At 42.5% G+C, this 19159-nt stretch overlaps 1 protein-coding gene and 1 pseudogene across 4 annotated transcripts in view; both read left to right on the top strand.

Annotated features, from left to right (window-relative positions):
- The window catches only part of LOC144297504 (large ribosomal subunit protein uL11-like), a 123037-nt pseudogene extending 109363 nt beyond the window's left edge, over nucleotides 1–13674 (top strand).
- A 1220-nt stretch (nucleotides 13675–14894) lies between these two features.
- The window catches only part of ETV6 (ETS variant transcription factor 6), a 234856-nt gene continuing 230591 nt past the window's right edge, over nucleotides 14895–19159 (top strand). For 2 of the 4 annotated variants that reach the window (XM_077871050.1, XM_077871049.1), the window contains exon 1: nucleotides 14897–15107. In XM_077871050.1, the coding sequence (XP_077727176.1) occupies nucleotides 15075–15107 (33 nt within the window). In that variant the 5' untranslated portion in view covers nucleotides 14897–15074. Of the gene's footprint in view, nucleotides 15108–19159 lie in introns of all 4 variants that reach the window. The other 2 variants (XR_013364305.1, XM_077871052.1) reach the window with 2 other exon arrangements.

Here is a 19159-nt window from a genome sequence, read left to right as displayed (position 1 = left end):
TGTTTTCATGAGTTCTCTCTGTCCTTAAAAAATAGAGCTACTTTTTTAGATTTTATTTATTTATTCATGAGATACACAGAGACATAGGTAGGAGTGGAAGCAGGCTCCCTGCGGGGAAACCAATGTGAGACTCGATCCCAGGACCCTGAGATCACACCCTGAGCAGAAGGCACATATTCAGCCACTGAACCACCCAGGTGTCCCTAGACCCACCTTTTAAAAATCCGGCTACCTGAATTAGTTTCTATGCCTTCAGACAAGGAAATCAAAATAAATAAATAAAAATAAAATAGTCAATGAAGAAATCAAAATAAAAATCTCTTATCCATATTTATTTACTTATTGTCAAGTAACGAAATTGAGAGTTTACCTCTGCCCAGAAAGGAGTTATTAAAAACAACTACAGCTGCTATCCTCTAGGTTCTAATTTTAAGAGACTGGATGTGATGCTCTTTTGAATAGTCTAATTCCCTAGGATCATCTTAGGAGTGATTTGAATACATGGGATGAAATTTTTCATATTTCTACCACAAGAGATCAAATTTTTAAGTATTATCCTACTCAGAATTTTTGGGGTGAGGGGAAAGGGGTGGGAAGGGAATTTTTCCTCATTATAATAGTTATATGTACTCATTGTCAAAACTCTTGATAACAGGGGCATCTGGGTGGCTCCGTGGTTGAGTATCTGCCTTCAGCTCAGATCATGATCCTAGGATCCTGGGATTGAGTCTCACATCGGGCTCCCCGCAGGGAGCCTACTTCTCCCTCTGCCTGTCTGTGTCTCTGCCTCTCTCTGTGTGTCTCTCATGAATAAATAAAATTTTTTTTCAAACCTCTTGATACCATAAAGAAAAAAATTCAAAAAAAGAAAATGACAATTAGACCATTAACAAACAATGATCATTAATTTTTAGGACAAAATTCCAACAGTGATGAAAATATAATTACATTAGTATCTGGAATTGTCCCTCAAAAATTCCTGCAATTTTACTGGTTATGTTCCTATATATTCATACATGTCTATACTCATAGATATTTTTTTCCAGAGTTCACTGAGGACCAGGATTTGATTCAGTGGGCAATGCTTTTGAAATCAGACTTCTTTATTTTTTCTGATAACCAATAAATGCTTTATTTACTTTATTCAGTTCCTTTGTTTTTCTTTTTTTTAAAAGATTTTATTTATTTATTCTCACTGGCATAACACAAAGTTGGCGTCTCGCTCTCACAGCACACCAATATAGGTTGGTAGGAGAGTCTGCTCTGCACAGTCATTGAAGGACTTGACTGATGAAGGTTTTGCCCTGCAGCATGTTGTAAGCAGTAAAAAAACATGTAGAGAACCCAAACTCCCCCTTCCCAGCTTTGGACCAAAACCGGCATATGCCACTTTCATTTTCATTGCCTAGAATTGTTTATGTTGCCTCCCTAAATGTATGTTCAGATAGGACAGCATATGGAATATTTACTGGTCATTACTGTGTCTGCTATAAAAGGAAAAAAAAAAAAGAAACAGAAAAAGTGAGACAGATAGAAATTTACAATGACATCGTGTAAACCAATCCAGATAAATCTGTAACCACAATAGATAAATCAAGTATGCTCCTAAGTAAAAAAAAAGTAGATGATGTCAGAAAGAATTTTTTGAACCTAATTATTCAACAATTAAGAGAACACCAAAAATATTAAAACAAGGAAAGCTTGAAAATAAAAAGACAAAGAAGGATAGATCAGGTAAATATGAACCAAAAGAAAGCTGATGTGGCTATATTTTTATCAGAAGTAATAGATGTTAAGACTAAAAATTATTGACCATAAAGCGAGATACTCGTAATAGTTTTTTAAAAGCTCTGTTCAACAAGAAGATACAAATATCCTAAACTTACAAATACCTAATAAAATAATATCCAATTATATAAAGTAAAAATTGATAAGGTGGAGAACAAAATATCAGTCACAAAACTTAAAATATCTACTATCTGGCCTTTTACAGAATACATTTGCAGGCCTCTAGACATGGATATTTAAGGCATCTCAACAAGTTTCAAAATATGGTTTCAAACAATAGTAATCTTTGAAGCATAATGCAACCAAGTAAGATGTTGATTAAAAAATAAATTAAAATAAGTTAAAAAATTCCACACTCGTGAATATTTAAAAGGAAACCATATTTTAAAGTAATGCACGGGTGAAAGAAGAAATAATAATGGGAATCTTAGAATACTATGTAGCAAATGCAAATGAAAAAATATATGAGAACTTAATAGATGGCCAAGGATGGACAATTCAAACATCACTAAGGGCAGTAATTGCAAGGCATTAAAGCAGATCAAATGTGTTTAAATCCATGAGTTTAGATACTTGGTGGGGGGGGGAGACTAAGAGGTCACTTTGGGAAGATAATAGAGAATCATTCCTAAAATCACACATTTATCATGCCCTTCCGGCATGGACTGTAACATCAATAACCAAGAAACTAGAAACAATGGCACAAGTGGACAAGTGGAAACTTTTGGGGGAAACCCAAGAGGCCAATCACATTCAGATGCCCAAGTGAGGCCACCAAAAAGGGACTTTTCAAGAGGCCTATGGAAAGCTGTGGTCTCCTCAGGCTGATCATGGAATTTAAGGAGAGTGAGGCCAAGCTTGGATCCAGGGGGGCACTTCTGCATCTATCCATCAACACATCTGACTGCAACAAACTTCTGAAAGCAGTGTCTGCTGCTTCACTTCTACCTTCCATATTTCATGTAGGCTCTCCTTTTGGTCAACTCTAACTCAGAGCCATAATAGAAAGGGACTTCTGGAAAATAGCACAATTCAAATAGTCTACTTTTTTTTTTTTTTTTCAATTTGGCAACTATACTCTTCTTGTAACCACTTCCAAATGAAGACAATAACAAAATCATGCTTCCACTTAAGAAGATGAAACTACCCCTCATACAACTGAAGAAGCACTGATCTTTCCCAAAGAATACACAAATGAGATCCATCTTTAGATGATGTTCATTTGTCTCATAGCTGGATCTCACTCCTGTTTTGATATCTTGTAACTTAAACACTAAGGTGTAAAGTTAATATTTTATGTTAGATAGTGGAAGAATGGTATGTTTGTGTATCTACATGCATGTATGAATATATTCATACCGAAGAAAAAATACATTCATGAGTACTGCAGTCTTCATTTATGCAATTGCTCACATGGTCATAGCTGGTATTTACAATCTCCTTTCGCCACTATCCGGTTAGTATTCTCTGGACTCAGGAGTCAGCTTTCCTAGAGTCTGACCCAAACATTCATTCCTGAGGGATCTGTATCAATTGCTGTTCTGCTATACTGGGTTGTTGTGGCTTTCTGTCAACTTTTTTCATAGTACACGGGAATATGAAGAAGTGTCCCCAGTGGATCTGTTGAACTCCAGAGATAACCCCTTCTGCCCCCAGTGTGTAGTGGCAACCCAATTTCTCCCTGAGGAGTAGGATCAATCAAGTAGCTAATATAGTAAGCCACTTTTTCCCCCCTGGTTGGTTCAGTGGCATGAAAGAAGACTCCAATGGCCAGGTTACAGTCTCAGCTTCCAGTTTGATGGAATAATTTTTGTATCCCTAATGAAAGCACTCTTCTTTGGAACTGGGACCTCTAAACCAACAGCACCCAAAGTTGAGGGAATGGGAAGCAGAGTTTTTGTTAGTGGGCTATTAGAGTTATTAATAAGAGAAGCAATCTCATTTCCATCCCTTAATTCTGGGAACTGAGATAAAAAGCACATATGGTGGTTACTTACTCAGTGTATATATTGTATCCTGTAAGACATTATTCTTGCCCTGAAAAGTGTTGCCACCCAGCTGGCACCACAACGAAGCCTTCAAAAGGCCATCCCCCTATCCTATCAGGCCAGCTGCTTCAAAATGATGGAGAACATGATAAGCCCAGTAAATTCCATGAGCTTGAGCCTATTGCTGTCATTCATGTGATATAAAATCAGTTTTCTGCTCAGAAAGCAATGCTGTGTGGAATACTGTGAGGATGAATGAGACATTTTGTGGTTCACAGCAGGTAATTTTGCCAGAAACATTGCAGGCAGGAAAGGCAAATCTATATCCAGTTCAGACCCCCAGAGAGGATTTTCCATAACCACTGTTGTTAGGGCCTCTGCTGAGTGGGGTGGGGGCTGCAGGTGTCCACTTTCGGGGGCTGCTGGCATACCCTGAAAACCCATCTGCAATTAGGTCTGAATTTTGTCTTCTTTAGTGTAGCAGACACAAAGAACACAAAAGTTCAGAGGTATGGGTAGAGACAGAGGAGACAATTAACAGGAATAAAGGCCATAGTAATCTGAGTCAATTGCTCACGCAACTTACTTTTACCTTCAGGACCTGCCTGAACCTGGTTTTGTTTTTGTTTTTGTTTTTGTTTTTTTGGTCTTTTTAAAAAGATTTCATTTATTTATTCATGAAAGACACACGGAGAGTGGCAGAGACATAGGCAGAGAGAGAAACAGGCTCCCTGCTGGGAGCCCAATCTGGGACTGGATCCCAGGACTCTGGGATCATGACCTGAGCCAAAGGCAGGCGCTCAACCACTGAGCCACCCAGGTGCCCTGAGCCTGGTCTTCTATACATTACTTCCACCCATGCTACAGTGCTGCTACTCATACCCAATGTAATGGCTTAGTGTGTCAAACAATACCTCCTTCAAAATGAGCAGTTCAGGTTCCATGACAACTTAGTAGACCAGAGTCAAGCATTCAGTCTCTTCCAGAGTCCAGTTAAATCAGAAGCTATTTCTTCAAAGGACAACAGTTATCTTTAGAAGATAGCACAGCATTGCTTCAAATCCTACATGTCTTCACTGTAATTCACCTAGGATTCTGCCAAGGGCCCCATACAACATCCCCAGCTGTCACAGAAATTTCAAATATAGGTGGGTCTTCCAGGTCAAAGGGCTCAAGTGCCAGAGGGGTTAGTGCACAACTTGCACCTGTTGCAGAGCCTTCTGTCACTGAGCCCTACTGAAAATTGGAAACCCACTAAATGCTGTACTTTTGTCTGTGGAGTAGGAAGGGCTAGGTGCAGCAATTTATTTTTCACCTTAGAAGAGACATCAGACCATGCTGCAGATCAGAGGAGGCAGTCACTAAGGTGGGAGCTCTGATATTTTTATGAAATTGATTTCTCACTCTTCAGATATTTGCTGCTTCCTGTTCATCAGGTCCAATCAACATGCTATCATTGCTATAATGGACTAAGATGATATTTTGTGGAATGGAGAGGCAATAAAGATATTTTCAGACTGGGTTATGAGAGAAGGCTGTAGAGTTAATGAAAACTTGAGATAGGACAGTGAAGTGCATTGAGAGCCCCACCAGTGGAAAGCAAACTTCTTTTTGTAGTCTTTCTTATGAGAGATAAGAGAAAAAGTATTAATCATATCAAGAGTGGCATACTAAGTACCAAGGATTGTATTGGGTTGCTCCAATATGGAAACCTCATTTGGAAGAGCCAATGTCATTAGAATTATGACCTGATTACATTCACTATAATCTAGCATCACTCCCCCAAATCTAGCTTTTCTTCACAGGCCAAATAGGTGAAATAAATGAGAACGTAGAAGAAATCGCCACTTGTCCATGCTTTTCAAGGTGGCACTATTCTGAGAATGCTATATTGCCTTTTGTTTACTATTTTGGCAAGTAAAAGTTAGTTTTAGTGACTTCCTCCTGGCCTTTTCTATCATAAAGCCCTCACTCCATAATTTGGGGAATAGTATGGTGATTTTGTCTTTGCTGAATATATAAATTCCAACTCTGCATTTCAGAACTGAAAAAATAATCATGGATTGGGTTTGGGTTTCACCAGGTCCACTACGAATTGGGCTCAAACCAAAACTCCACTTATTTCCTGACTTCTTAGGCCCTACTCACACTACAGTGACATTTTGGGTTCTAGGAATCAGCATTGATTCAGAGCCAGTAAGCAGTAATACCCCAAATTCTGGTCATTTCCCCTCCCCTAATGTACAATAATACTGGTGAATTGCCACAAGTATCTTTGGGGAAGGGTAGGTGGAAGATTTACGGTATACATTTTGCCATGTAGCAGGATTCTTCTGCAAGGAGACTTGCCACATAATTTAAATGGGCTCTGCATCTGCTTGATCCAGACCAAATCAAGCCTGGGAATCATTGGAAGATCCAGGACTATGTTCTGAGATTCAAGTCAGAATTCTTTGCTCCAGACCTAGAGTTTTCTTGTATATACAAATCAAGTAAGACACTAGTACAGTGTCTATATATTTGAATCCTACGTAGTTCACAAAAAATTCTATCATTCTGATAGCTCTGTCCATGATCGCAACCATGTTTCCCTTGTCTCTAGCAGTTAAGATAGTTAAGTCATGTCACTTGGTGCCTGTCACCCCACTATCCCACCAATCCCAATGAATTCAGGGAGTCTTGTTTAACGATAGAATTAATGACTTGTAGAGAATGGCAATATAAAACTGTACAAAGATGTTGGTGTTTGCTCAACAACGCATTTCTTAAAGCTTTGTCGAAGGGAGTGTCTTCTGAACCTCCTAGGTCATAATTAGGAGATGGCTGAGCAGTTCTTACATAATACATCCATGTCAGTATTCCAACTCCTTTATCTTTTGGATACCTTCCATTTATACAGTGTGAGATTGATTTGTGAAAGAGGTGAGTTTCAGGTACCATCTGGCAGTAGACAAATAGTTTCACAGTTTACATGTATGGGTGTAAATATGAATAATAAAGAACAAGAGATAAAGATAGACATGCGAGTACACTAGTCCCCCCACCCCCCATCTATGGTTTTGTTTTCCATGATTTCAGCCACCCTCTGTCAACCGTGGTCTGGAAGCAGATGATCCTCCTTCTGACATATCACCAGAAGGTTAATGGTAGCCTAATGCTAATTCACAATGCCTATGTAACTCATCTCAATTCATCTCATCATGCAAGCATTTTATCATCTCACATCATCACAAGAAGAAGGATGAGTATAGTACAATAAGATATTTTAAGAGAGACCATATTCACATAACTTTTATTACAGTACATTATTACAATTATTCTATTTTATTATTAGTTACTGTTGCTAATCTCTTACTGTGCCTAATTTATAAATTACAGTTAATCATGGGTACATATGCATATATAGGAAAAAACATAGTATATGTAGGGTTCAATACTGTTTGCAGTTTTAGGCATCCACTGGGCATCTTAGTATCCCCTGCAGATAAGGGGAAACTACTATAATGAAGTATGAGATTTGAGCAGACATAAAAAATTCAGTAGATTATTGATGAACCATAGACGTTTGATGGAGGAAAAAGAGAAGTGGCAATAATCCAAACCGAAGAGTTGCTGCTTCTGGGAAGATGGCTGGAAAGATAGAGGGGACTCTGTAAATGAAACAGAGAGGTTTGAGAATAGGTAATATACAGGACATAAAAGAGAGCAACATGTCAAAAATTATTTTGAGGCTCATTAAATTAGAGGTTGATAATATTGTGGTATTAATAAGAAAGATGGGGAAACCATAGAGAGAAGGTATGTGGAAGAGAATAGTTTGAAGGTTAGATGGGAAAAGAAATGACAGAGCACTGAAAAATTCTAGAACTATAACTGTTAGAGGAGGCTTATGGGAAGCTATTATATGCAGTCACTGTGCTGTGAACACTTGGCTAGGTTTACATGAATTCCCAGAATTCACTTCTCTGTATGTGTTCAGGTAGATGGTCCACGAGAGAGTCTTGTGTGATTCAGAGGGTAGAAATGAAGCAGTAGAAATTTTGAGGCTCCCACACGTTGTCGTTTATCTGTTGCCCGACCTCATTGGTTTGTGGCAGTGGCTGAGCCTGTGACTGATCAACTTTTGCCAAGATCCTCTTTTATCTTCTGCAACTCCTAGGCCAAGGTGTGTGTGTGTGTGTGTGTGTGTGTGTGTGTGTGCTAAGTTCCATGACAAAGGACCCCAGCTTGTATAGGACATCCAGGCCTCAAGGTCAGAGACAATGACATGGGTTTCAGTACATCTTCATGGGCTCATGTTTTTGAATTCTAGCTTGCTCTTAATTTCACCCACTTTACCTCCATCTGCTCTTTCCAACTTTGTGCCATATATATATTTCCTTTACTATATTAGTCAGCATGCAATCAGAGAAGCAGGATCACCATATATATTATACACACCACACACAGACACACACACACACACACAATTCTGCTTCTCTGATTGTACCCTGGCTGATATAATAAAGGAAATAATAGTTTAGGCAGTGATTCTCAAGATTTCAAAATCTATGTCTTATTTGCATAAGTATAAACATTTCTCTTCTTCTTTCCCACCCCACCAGTTGTAATAGACCCCTCTTAGAGAAGCATGTCTATTAGGTTAAGGAATTCTAGTTTTCAGAGATATATGGATGGTATTTCTTATGGCAGTCTTTATTTTTTAAAATGTTATTTTCATTTAAAACATATGATATTATACTATGATAATGGCTCTGGTTTTTAGGTTAAACACAACCACATCCACATATTCTTCATTGTTCATTCTTCTCCTGTTCTTGCCCCTCCCCATCACTCCTGGAGGATAAAAGTTAGACATTCAGGGTCCTCTTCAAGTTTGTATGTAGAAAGTCATAAGAGACCATAATTCACACCCAGTACAGACCAAATCATCCACATAATTATAGTTTTTTTTAATCAGATAAATGAGAGTACAAAGAAATCTAAGTGAACTAAATTTTAGAAAATGACAATCCTTCAGATGAGAGAAAAGATACACAGTGGTTCTCACCCCTGACTGAAGTGGAGGGAAGAGTAATCCAGCACAGATGATGGTAAGGGGAAATCAGCCTAGCTTTGAACAAATTTTGATGGCAGTGCGCGAGTAGCACATAGGTTAGACTCCAGAGGAGCCACAGGCATAGAAGAAGATATACTACCTCACAGTTTTTTTCTGTGATGTTCACTAACAGGTAGGACCACAAAAACAAGGGTGGTGAAGAAGAGCTGGGAGAAACTCTCAGAGATATATTAGGCTTTCAGCTAAGAAAGTCTTGTAGAGAGGGTAGAGGAGCTGAGAGAGGACCCCTGGCCCTCTAGGCATTCAGCTAAAAAGACTGGGAGTGGGAGCAGGAGAGAACTGAGATCCTCCCCCAAGGCTTAAAGCTAAGGAAGACATCAAGCAGAGCAGAAAAGCTGAGAATAAGAGCTGTAAAACAATACTGGCTTGCAGGAAAAGTCCTGGTCCTGCTTTAAAAATCTTTGAAGCCAGTGGTGAATTGAATCAAACTAAAAATTTATAATAAAACCCAAATTCTGCCTAACAATAGATCATAGACTCAGCCTAAATTCTAGTGGCATCATAGAGAAGGTGTATAGTCCTTTTTGGAAGAAAGGAGAAGGTGTATAGTCCTTTTTGGAAGAAAACATAATTTAATTCTTTGTCTACTGTATTTTTACATAAAGTACCCAGCACATACTAATATCAAGACACATAAAAAACAAAAAACAAAAAACAAGAAAATGTAACCTATGGTCAAGAAAGGAAAACATTGGGGCACCTGAGAATATATCAATCCTAGACATTTATACATCTAATAAAAGAGCTGCAAAATATAGGAAGCCAAAGCTGATAGATCTACAAGATGAAATAAACAAACCCACAATTATGGTTGCAGATTTCACCACCCTTCTCTCAATAATTGATAGATCAAGTGGCACTAAAAAAAGTGAATGCTGACCAGAAACTTCCAAGGTTTTGGTTATTGTAACATGCAAGGTATCAGACATTGTAACTCTGCTTTAAAACAGAGATTTCCAAAATCTTTTCCCAGGAATAGCAACTGTATGGCTAAATGGGTCACGCCTAATTGTTCTGTTGGGCATGTTCGGTTGGGCATCTGCCTTCAGCTCAGGTCATGATCTCGGGGTCCTGAGCTTGAGCCCCTCATTGGGCTCCCTGCTCAGTAATGAGTCTGCTTCTCCCTCTCCTTCTGCCACTCCTGCCCCTCTTGTGCTTTTCCTCTCTCTCTCAAATAAATTTAAAAAAAATATTTTTTTTAAAAAAAGAAAGGAAAATATCAATAAAAGTTAACCAAGAAATAGTTCCGATTTTAGAATTATCACAGTATGACAAAAATGCTAAAGGACTCAAAAGAAAAGTTAGAAGCCATGTATGAAGATATGGGTAACTTCAGAAAAGTGACACAGTATAAAAAATGGAAATGCTAAAAATAAAAAACTACTACCACAAGTAAAGCATTAGTTGGATGGGCTGGTTTAGCAGTAAGTGGACAATACAGAAGAAGGAAATTCAAAAAAGATAGATAGAAGGAAGGCATCCAAATTGAAAGACAGAAAAAAAAAAGAAAAATTAAACAGTATTTTAGATCTATGGAACAATGTCATGTGGTCTAATATTTGTATCATTGGGGTAATAAAAGGAGAGGAGAAGGGGAATGGGCAAAAACAATATTGAGATGTAATAGATGAGAATTTTCCCCAAGCTAATGACAGATATCAACTTATAGTCCAAGAATTGCAGCCAACAACAAGAAGAATCAATACTAAGGAAACTACACTTAGGCACATCATAGTCAAAATTTTGAAAACCAAATTTAGAGAGACCTTAAAAGCAGCTAGAGGAGTAAAAGCTACTATACACAGGGAGTTAAAATATGAACTACAAATGACTTTTAATCAAGAATAATGGAGACAGAGATGGAATGATGTATTTAAAGTGCCAAAAGGAAAAAGAATCTGTCAACCTAAAATTTTATATACAGTGAAAATTATCCTCTAAAAACAAATGTGAAATAAAGACATCCTCACACAGACAAAAACTGAGAGACTTTATCACCAACAAACTGCACTGCAAGAAATGCCAAAAGTTCTTGAGGCCAGAGAAAAATGAAACCGTATCTGCAGGAAGAAATAAAAAAGTACCAGAAAGGACAAATAAAAAGACACATATATGGATGTGTGGGTTTTATAACACATAGAAGTAAAATATATGCCTGTATCATAAAGGATGGGAATCAGATAAATGGAATTATGCCGTTGTAATTTTCTTATACGGTCTTAAAATAGAATAATATTATTTGAAGATAGACTGTTATAAAGATACAAAATGCAATTTTTAGAGGGCTGCTATATTTAACATACAGGAGAAAAGCTACAAAGACAATGTAGGAATCTTAATGGAATATAAAAAAATACCCAATTTACCAAAGATTCAGGAAACAAGGAATAGAGAAAGAATTGACAAATGGGAATGAATAAATGAAAACTTCCCCCAACCACAATTATTGAACACTGAATGTCTTTGGATATTAGCTTTTGCTACGGACTTGATGTTTCTCATGAATTCAATCTAAGGACAAGACAAGACAGAGAGAGCTGTGTGAAGTGTATGCTACAGTTAAATAATTTTGACGTGACTAACATTGTTGCAATCCCAAATAATATCGAGCTGCTTTATAAACTTCCCATGTCATCAAAAGTTCAAACAAGAAGCAAGATCTCCATTCCAACATAGATTTCCAGCAGTTACATTTTTCTCAACTCAAACTACTATTCCAGTAGTGGTTTTTGGATTATGATGCAACCAAAAGGGAAATTTCCATATTTAAAATCCACTTAACTGTCCAACTAACTGAGGCACTTCCACCTGATTTTCCATTGAAAGTGATTAACCTACAGTGTAATGGCATGCTATGGGGAAATATCAAGAGGACTTAATAGAGTTCAAACAGCATTGTATAAATGCCTTCTAAGCAATGAATATGCTTAAGTAAAACCATATGCTCATGGGTTGTCAGTATGTATCTGGGTGAGAAGATATTTTCAAAAACGAAATATGTACAATTTCATTACAGATCAGCATTAACAGACAAACAATTAGTTTTGATGATAGAGAACCCTTACTCCGAACTGGTGCTCAAATATGTAAAAATGTTATCCTCCCCCAAAAGGAATCCCATTCCTCTCATTATTAGACCTGATTACAATTATTATTATTACACTAATAATATGGCTATTTTCTCTCTTGTTATGTAAGCATCTGCATAATATCCTAATTTTTGCCTCTTTGTACACAAACTCTAAAATATTTTGTATTTGGCCCTTTACAGAAAGAGATTGCCAGGGAATCCTGGGTGGCCCAGCGGTTTAGCGCCTGCCTTTGGCCCAGGACGTGATCCTGGAGACCCGGGATCGAATCCCACGTCGGGCTCCCTCTGCTTATGTCTCTCTGCCTCTCTCTCTCTCTCTGTGTGACTATCATAAATAAATAAAAATTAAAAAAAAAAAGAAAGAGATTGCCAACCTCCGATCTAAATGCACAGTTTTCCACAACTGTTGCTTTGCTTTGGAATCACATACTTTCTAATTCAAATTGCTACTTCCATGAGTCAGTTGGAGAAGGTAAAGAGGAGATAGAAATGGAAGTTGAGGGGCAACTGGGTGGCTCAAAGTGTCTGCCTTTGGCTCAGGTCATGAACCCACTTCCTGGAACCCAGGATCCAGCCCCACTTTTGGCTCCCTGCTCAACAGGGAATCTGCTTCTTTTTCTGGCCCTCACCACTGCTCCTGCTCTTTCTCTCTATCAAATAAATAAATAAAACCTTAAAAAAATAAAAAGAAATGTAAGTCGAGAGTTAATTCAGTCCTGAGGTTAAATAATTGTAGCTACCATCGAGCACAGATTATACATAGCAAGTACTCAGGTAATTAAGCTCTTTGTATATATTTGCTCATTGAATACAAGAATCTTATGAGATGGGTACTATTCCCCACCTTTTAGAAGCTGACAGTTGTCGAGGATCTTATCGGTAGGTAAATGATATAGAGGTTTATAGGATTTAACCGAGGAATAGGACATCAGAATCAATGCCTGCAACTTAAAGTAAAGGGATCAAAGGCAGCTAGATCATTTTGGGGGTGGGGGATGTGGGATAGAGATGGATAGCAGGTGGCCCAAGGCAGAGGAGCTGGTGTGGACAGGAGATCTCCTGCGGACCATAGGAGTAAAATGTGACCCAAACTGGTAAGATCCCTGAAGGCTCGGAAAAACCCATAATTCCCACCTTTCCATCAACAGAACTCTTTTTCACCCCAATCCCTTTAATCAGTTCTGGTTCCCAACGTCCTTCTGATGAGCGCGCGGAGGTCTGAAGGCATATTATGATGTAGAGCATTGGAGATAAGCGAGTGGGATACACCTTGTAGGGTGGGCATCTGGGAAATCCGTTTTATATGTAGACAGACACAAACGGGATACATATTTACACGTATCGTATCATTATCATATATTTGTGGTGTAACACACATCCTCACACTAAGACCCTTGTGTGTGTGTCATCAGCAGGGGCCAGACTGTAAAGCATAAATCCCGCTCTGCGTTTTGCAGCGGACGCTTGAGAGCATTCGAAGAGGCCACGGACCACGATACCGAGAACGGAGCGCCCCGCGGCACGCGCCCCGGCCGGCACCCACCCTCGGCGCCGGCTCCTACCCCCCGCCCGCGGCGGCAGGAGCCCCGGGTCACCAGGCGGCCCGGGACCGGCGCGGAGAAGCGGTGCCGGGGCGGGGCGTGCTGCGCGGGAGCTCGTCCTGTCAACTTTGCAGTCGCGTCACCTAGGTCGGTTGGTGGCGGCTGCTATTTCTTTAAATGCGCAGCGGATTTCGCCAGGGCAGGAAGGGGGTCAGGAAAAGGAGCCCAACGGCCTTTGATAACTGCCCGGCAGCCTCCCCTCCCCTCCCCTCCCCTCCCCTCCCCGGCGGCGCGCTCGGCTGGGGAAGCGCCCGCGGCGGCCGCATCCCCCCGCCCCCGCCCCCCCGGCCGCCGCCCCCCCCGCGGGCGCGCGCGCGCACCGACGCCCGCCGGCTCCGGGGCGCCCACCCGCGCGGGGAATCCCCCCAGCCCGCCGGCCCCCCGCTTTGTCTCCGGCGGCGTCGCGCTCCGGCGCTCGCGCTCCCACGTTTCCCCGTGAGCAGCCTGTAACCCGAGCTCCCATTTCCTGGTGGATTCTCTTAAAGAGGCCGCGGCCGAGAAGCAGAACAAAGGCTATTGTTTTATTTCCTCCTCCGGGTTCCGCGTCCTTCCCGGAATGCCCCTTCCTCTAGGATTAGTCCCCGGGCCTCCGGGCCTCCCGGCCTCCCGGCCTCCCGGCGCTCCGGCGCGGGGTGCGGGGTGCGGGGTGCGGGGAAGGCGCCCTGCTGCATTTCAGGGTGTCTCCGAGAAGGAGCTGGGGAAGGTGGGAGGCGTTCCAAAAAAAAAAAAAAAAGAAAGAAAGAAAAAAAAAAAAAACCCCAACAACCTGTGTCGCGGTCTCTGGGGCCCCAGGGCCGCGTCTCCCCGGGGCCGGCGGCGGGCGCGCGTGGGCCGCGCTGCGGGGGGCTGTGCGGCGCGGCCCGGTCCCGGCTCCCTCCGCCGCCGCCGCCGCCGCCGCCGCCCCTCCCCCCGCCCGGCTTTTATTTCCCCGATGCCGGGCTGTAACCCGAGCTTTTATTTCCTGGTGGCTCCTTTAAGAGGCAGAGCTCAGTGCTGGGAATTCACGTCAGTTTCTGCACTGAAACTCTCAAGATCAATGAGCGAAGAGCCTTCTCAGTTCTGCCTTTCAGTTTCTCTCTTCCAGGAAGGAAAACATTCGAGCGAGCGGGCGAGCGGGCGCGGAGAGCGGGCGCGGAGAGCGGCGGGAGGCGGGGGGCGGGGGCGCCGGCCGCGGGTGGGAGGAGAGAGCGCGAGGCCGGCCGGGCTGCGCCCCGGGTCGCCGCGCCGCGCCGCGACCTGCAGACCCCGCCGCCGCGCTCGGGGCCCGGCTCCCACGCCCCCGCCGCCCCGCGCGCCCGACTCCGCCGGCCGGGCCGCCCCGCCCCGCCCCGCGCGCTCGCGGACCCCCGGGCCGGCTGCCGGGAGCGATGCTGCAAGAAACTTCTTAAATGACCGCGTCCGGCCGGCCGTGGAGCGCTTCTGGGTTGGGGAGAGGAAAGGAAAGTGGAAAAAAACTGAGAACTTCCTGATCTCTCTCGCTGTGAGACATGTCTGAGACTCCTGCTCAGTGTAGCATTAAGGTAAAGATCCCCCCCCCCCCCCCCCCCCGCCTCCCTCCCCGGGCTCGGAGACCTCGAGCTGCGAGCTGCGAGCTGCGCCGGCCGGGGCAGTGGTGCGGGGCTCCTCGCCCCGGAGGGGGCCGTGGCAGTGGCCCCGGTCGCAGTGGATGATTTGGGGGCGCCGGGGAGGAGATGCAGCCCCGCGGCGGCGGCGGCGGCGGCGGCGGCCGTACCCTTTCGTGTAACCTTGCGGCTCCCCCCGCCGAGCCCCCCTCGGCTCCGAGCCCCCCGCCCCGCCCCACCCCCCCTTTTCTTTTTGACAATTAAATGCCCGTCGCAATTGGCCAGGAGGAACCCGAGTGGTCTCCAGAACTGTAAAACACCCCCGTAATTAGTGCGCTTTTGTAAAATAAATAAATAAATAACAACAACAACAACAAAACCTGCTCCTACTCCTGCTGCCAACATGTGACTGAAATGTAACTTTTGTTCCCGAGGGGTGGTCTCCTTAGGGGGGGAAACAAAAAGTTCTTCAGCCCCAGTTGGGGATGCAATCCTTTTTTTTTTTTTTTTTTAATTTAAAAATTTTTTTTATTATCCCTTGAAATGACTGCTTGGGTCAGATCAGACTGGATTTTTTTTTTTTTTTCTCCCTCCTCTGATGGTAATTGCAAGCGCTGTTGGAGAGACAGCCCTGGTGTCAGCTTTTCCTGGGCATTTGCACAATGAGTTTCTCGCTTTCTTTTTTTTTTTAAACCGAGGTAAATAAAGTTGCCGAATGGTTATTTTACTCCGATGCGTGTAAAAGTGGAGTAATCCCAAAGTCGAAAACTCCTGTGATGCAGGGAGAGAGAGAGAGAAGGATCTAAGTGACCAAAGTGACCTTCCCCGTTTGACAGTGCAGAGAGGATATCTAAGTAGAAATCGCCCCGCTTTCTGCCCGTGTTTTGCAGGAATTGTAAATGCAGGATGGTGGATGTTTGCAAACACAGTATTTGGCTTCCAAGTAGTCGTGTGTGTACATGTATATATATCTGTATCTATAGAGCTGGTGGTGCTGTGGTTTGTTGCTTCTAAAAAGTTGCAAAGTTTGCCACCGGGAGGAGGCAGGATGATTTGTCCATTTCCCCCAATTATTTTTCCCGTCGCTTGCATTTATTGTGCGCTGTTATTTATTTTACTATTCCATCAGTCCCCAGGTGGAAAAACCTTCTGCTTCTGTGAAAGGTTGAAGCCACTGAAGTTTGTTTTCTGCTTGGCCCACTTAATATGTGCTCATTGAGTGGACGCTGCAGAAACAATGAACAAATAACCTGTTTTCCTCATCTGTGGGGAATTAGACAAACCTTTCCTGTTTCAACACTGCTGTTCCAATAGGATCTTTTTAAAGGAAACAGTATTTTATTATATTTGCTTACTAGGTTTTCATGATTATACTCAGATCTTAGTGTTTCTCATCAGGTGAGATTTTCATGGATTTTAATGTAGGGCTAATGTGAACTAAAAAAGTGGGTTGGGTTTCTTTGTGTTTTTTTATTTTTAGTTTTATTTTTTGCCTCACAAAAATGCCCAGTGGCACTTTAGGGCTTCTGTGTTTGCATATACCTGGGGGTAGCAGAGTGTCTTTGGTGGAGGCGGAGTCACTGTAAATAATTTAAGGTACTTTGATACTTCAAAACTAGTTTCTTTTGCTGTATAAATTAGATTCTACAGTGAGCACGGTATAGATAATCTAATTTGACACTTCATAACACAAACAGAGGTAACTAAATAATAGGGTATTAAATCAGTAAATTGTATTTAGCTCAATGGCAATAAATCTGACATCAGGAAAACCTGGACCAGCTATGGGGCAGTAATTTTAGGGTGAAAACAACAAAAAGCAATCCTTCTGTGACTTTTGTTGATACCTCTCTTAAAGAGACTGCATATCCCCACTGTTCTGATGGGCTTATTTATGTTTGTGTGCTGTAGGCAGAAGTGCTACTGAGTGGCTCGTTTTATCCCACTCTAGTGGGAAGAGTACAACAGCCCCCTTTCCTTACTCAGACATACAGAACCAATCCCAAACCTGGGCAGAACGCCGTCTTAAATGTGACATAAAAATTGCAGCCATAGTTTGCATAACCTTTTTTTTTTCCTTATTGCTTATCCTTTCAGTATTTTTTAGGTGCCTCTTTTCATGATTGTGTATCTCCATGTAATTAAAATTGATTGATTGAATCCTCTTCCCTAGGAATGAGAGTATCACTTTTATTTGGATGGTTCTTCTTGGAACCATTATATGACTGTTTGCTGAGACTGTGCATATGTTTCGGTGCATGTATTGTGAAGTGTATTTTTTCCGAGAAGTGTGCTTAATTCACAGTGTTCCAATAATAAGTGCTGCAGATCAAGGACTTGGGATTATTCTGGGTCATCTGAAAATGTTCTGGTGATGTGTTCATTCAGTCCTTGGGATGTGGTACAGTGACTGCATAATAAAAGATGTTTGCTGGTAACCCACAAGCAAGTACGAGGATTGCTTTTAGAGTCCAGTAAACAATAACTTTTCTGCGGAGCAGAGGAGGAATGTTAGAAGCTTTCAAGGATGAGCTGATGAATCCGATGTATTGAAGACATGTGACACGGAAGGCTCCCTCTCTGTGGAGAGATTTCCCTTCACTCCTCTGCTCCCCTCCTGAAACCTTCCTCACTTGCTCCCATTCCTTGCAAGCAGCTGGTCAGCAGGCAGTAAATTCCTTAGCAGCTGGTGTGGTGGAACACAGAGGAGCCCGACCAGAGGCAACCACAGAGGGAAGTACTCTATTTACTCCTGAGCATTGTCTGTTCTACTAGAAGAGAGTAGTATACAATTTAGGTGGAATTTCCAAGGTGAAAGTTTTTAAATCAATCAGTGATACCTTTGTGTATATCGCTCACACGGTAGTGGTTGACATCGAATGCCTGATAAGCATGTTTTGTATTTCTTTTGCGTTTTATAGACAGCTTTCCATCACCTAGGGAAGTGGATGTCAGACACATGTTGTACTGTAGAAGACAGGTCGACAAGCCCAAGGTCACCCAAACTGTCACCGAGCCCCACCGTTTCTCTGCACTGGGCTGCCTTATGCGTGTCGTGACACTCTCATCCAAGAGTTTAAATGCTTCCTTTGCTGACCAGTGAGTGGGGTTGTTTCAATGTAAGGACAGGGTCAACTAACTATATAAAAAAATCAAACCGTTTTTTCCAGAGGCTTGAGTGGCCAACTGTGCCGGTTATGGGAGAAAGGAAAAGGCTGTCCTTTCCATCATCAGCCTTCTCCTTCAAGTCACCTGTTCAGTTTTAAGTTCAGCCGACTTGCTGTGGAAAGTGCTCCTGGCCCACCAGACATAGTCCTTCGAGTCTTGGCAAGGTGCTTTAGTTGTGAGGGCCATCCAGGTTGCCAAAACTAGTGCCCTAACTTCCCCTTCCTCTTTCCCCTGCCCTCCCCGTGCCCTACTCTCCAGTATGCATGGCTCAAAAAAAAAAAAAATTATTCATGAGAGAGACACACAGAGAGAGAGAGAGGCAGAGACACAGGCAGAGGGAGAAGCAGGCTCCATGCAGGGAGCCCGATGCAGGACTCGATCCCGGGTCCCCAGGATCATGCCCTGGGCCAAAGGCTAAACCATTGAGCCACCTGGGCTGCCCGAAATCTTTTTTATTTTGCTACTAACTGGGACACTCTGGGTTTCCCCTAATGGACCCTTAGCAACTTGGGTTTGGCGATGGTTATCTTTGTGTCCTAGTACCTGGGTTGGCACCTGGCACAGAAATGTTCTTTGGTAATGTGTTTGTTGATTTGAAGTGAGGCATGGAGGAGGTCAGCCTCCTTTCCTCTGGTTGTCCCTGTGTACCAGAGGGTGACTTAACAGTTTCATCCATTAGCTTGTGTGAAGTATTTCATCCTTCACTGCTGTCTCAGGGAGGCCTAGAACATTCTCTGGGTATCTGTCCAAAAATGATTATCAGTGGAATTACAGTACAACAATACTATTTTAATTATTTTGATAAAATTAAAAACCACTGTGTATCCAAACAGACAAAGGAA

Source organism: Canis aureus, chromosome 25, assembly GCF_053574225.1.
Source record: "Canis aureus isolate CA01 chromosome 25, VMU_Caureus_v.1.0, whole genome shotgun sequence".
Lineage (NCBI taxonomy): Eukaryota > Metazoa > Chordata > Mammalia > Carnivora > Canidae > Canis > Canis aureus.
This window is presented reverse-complemented; position numbering and strand designations above follow the sequence as displayed.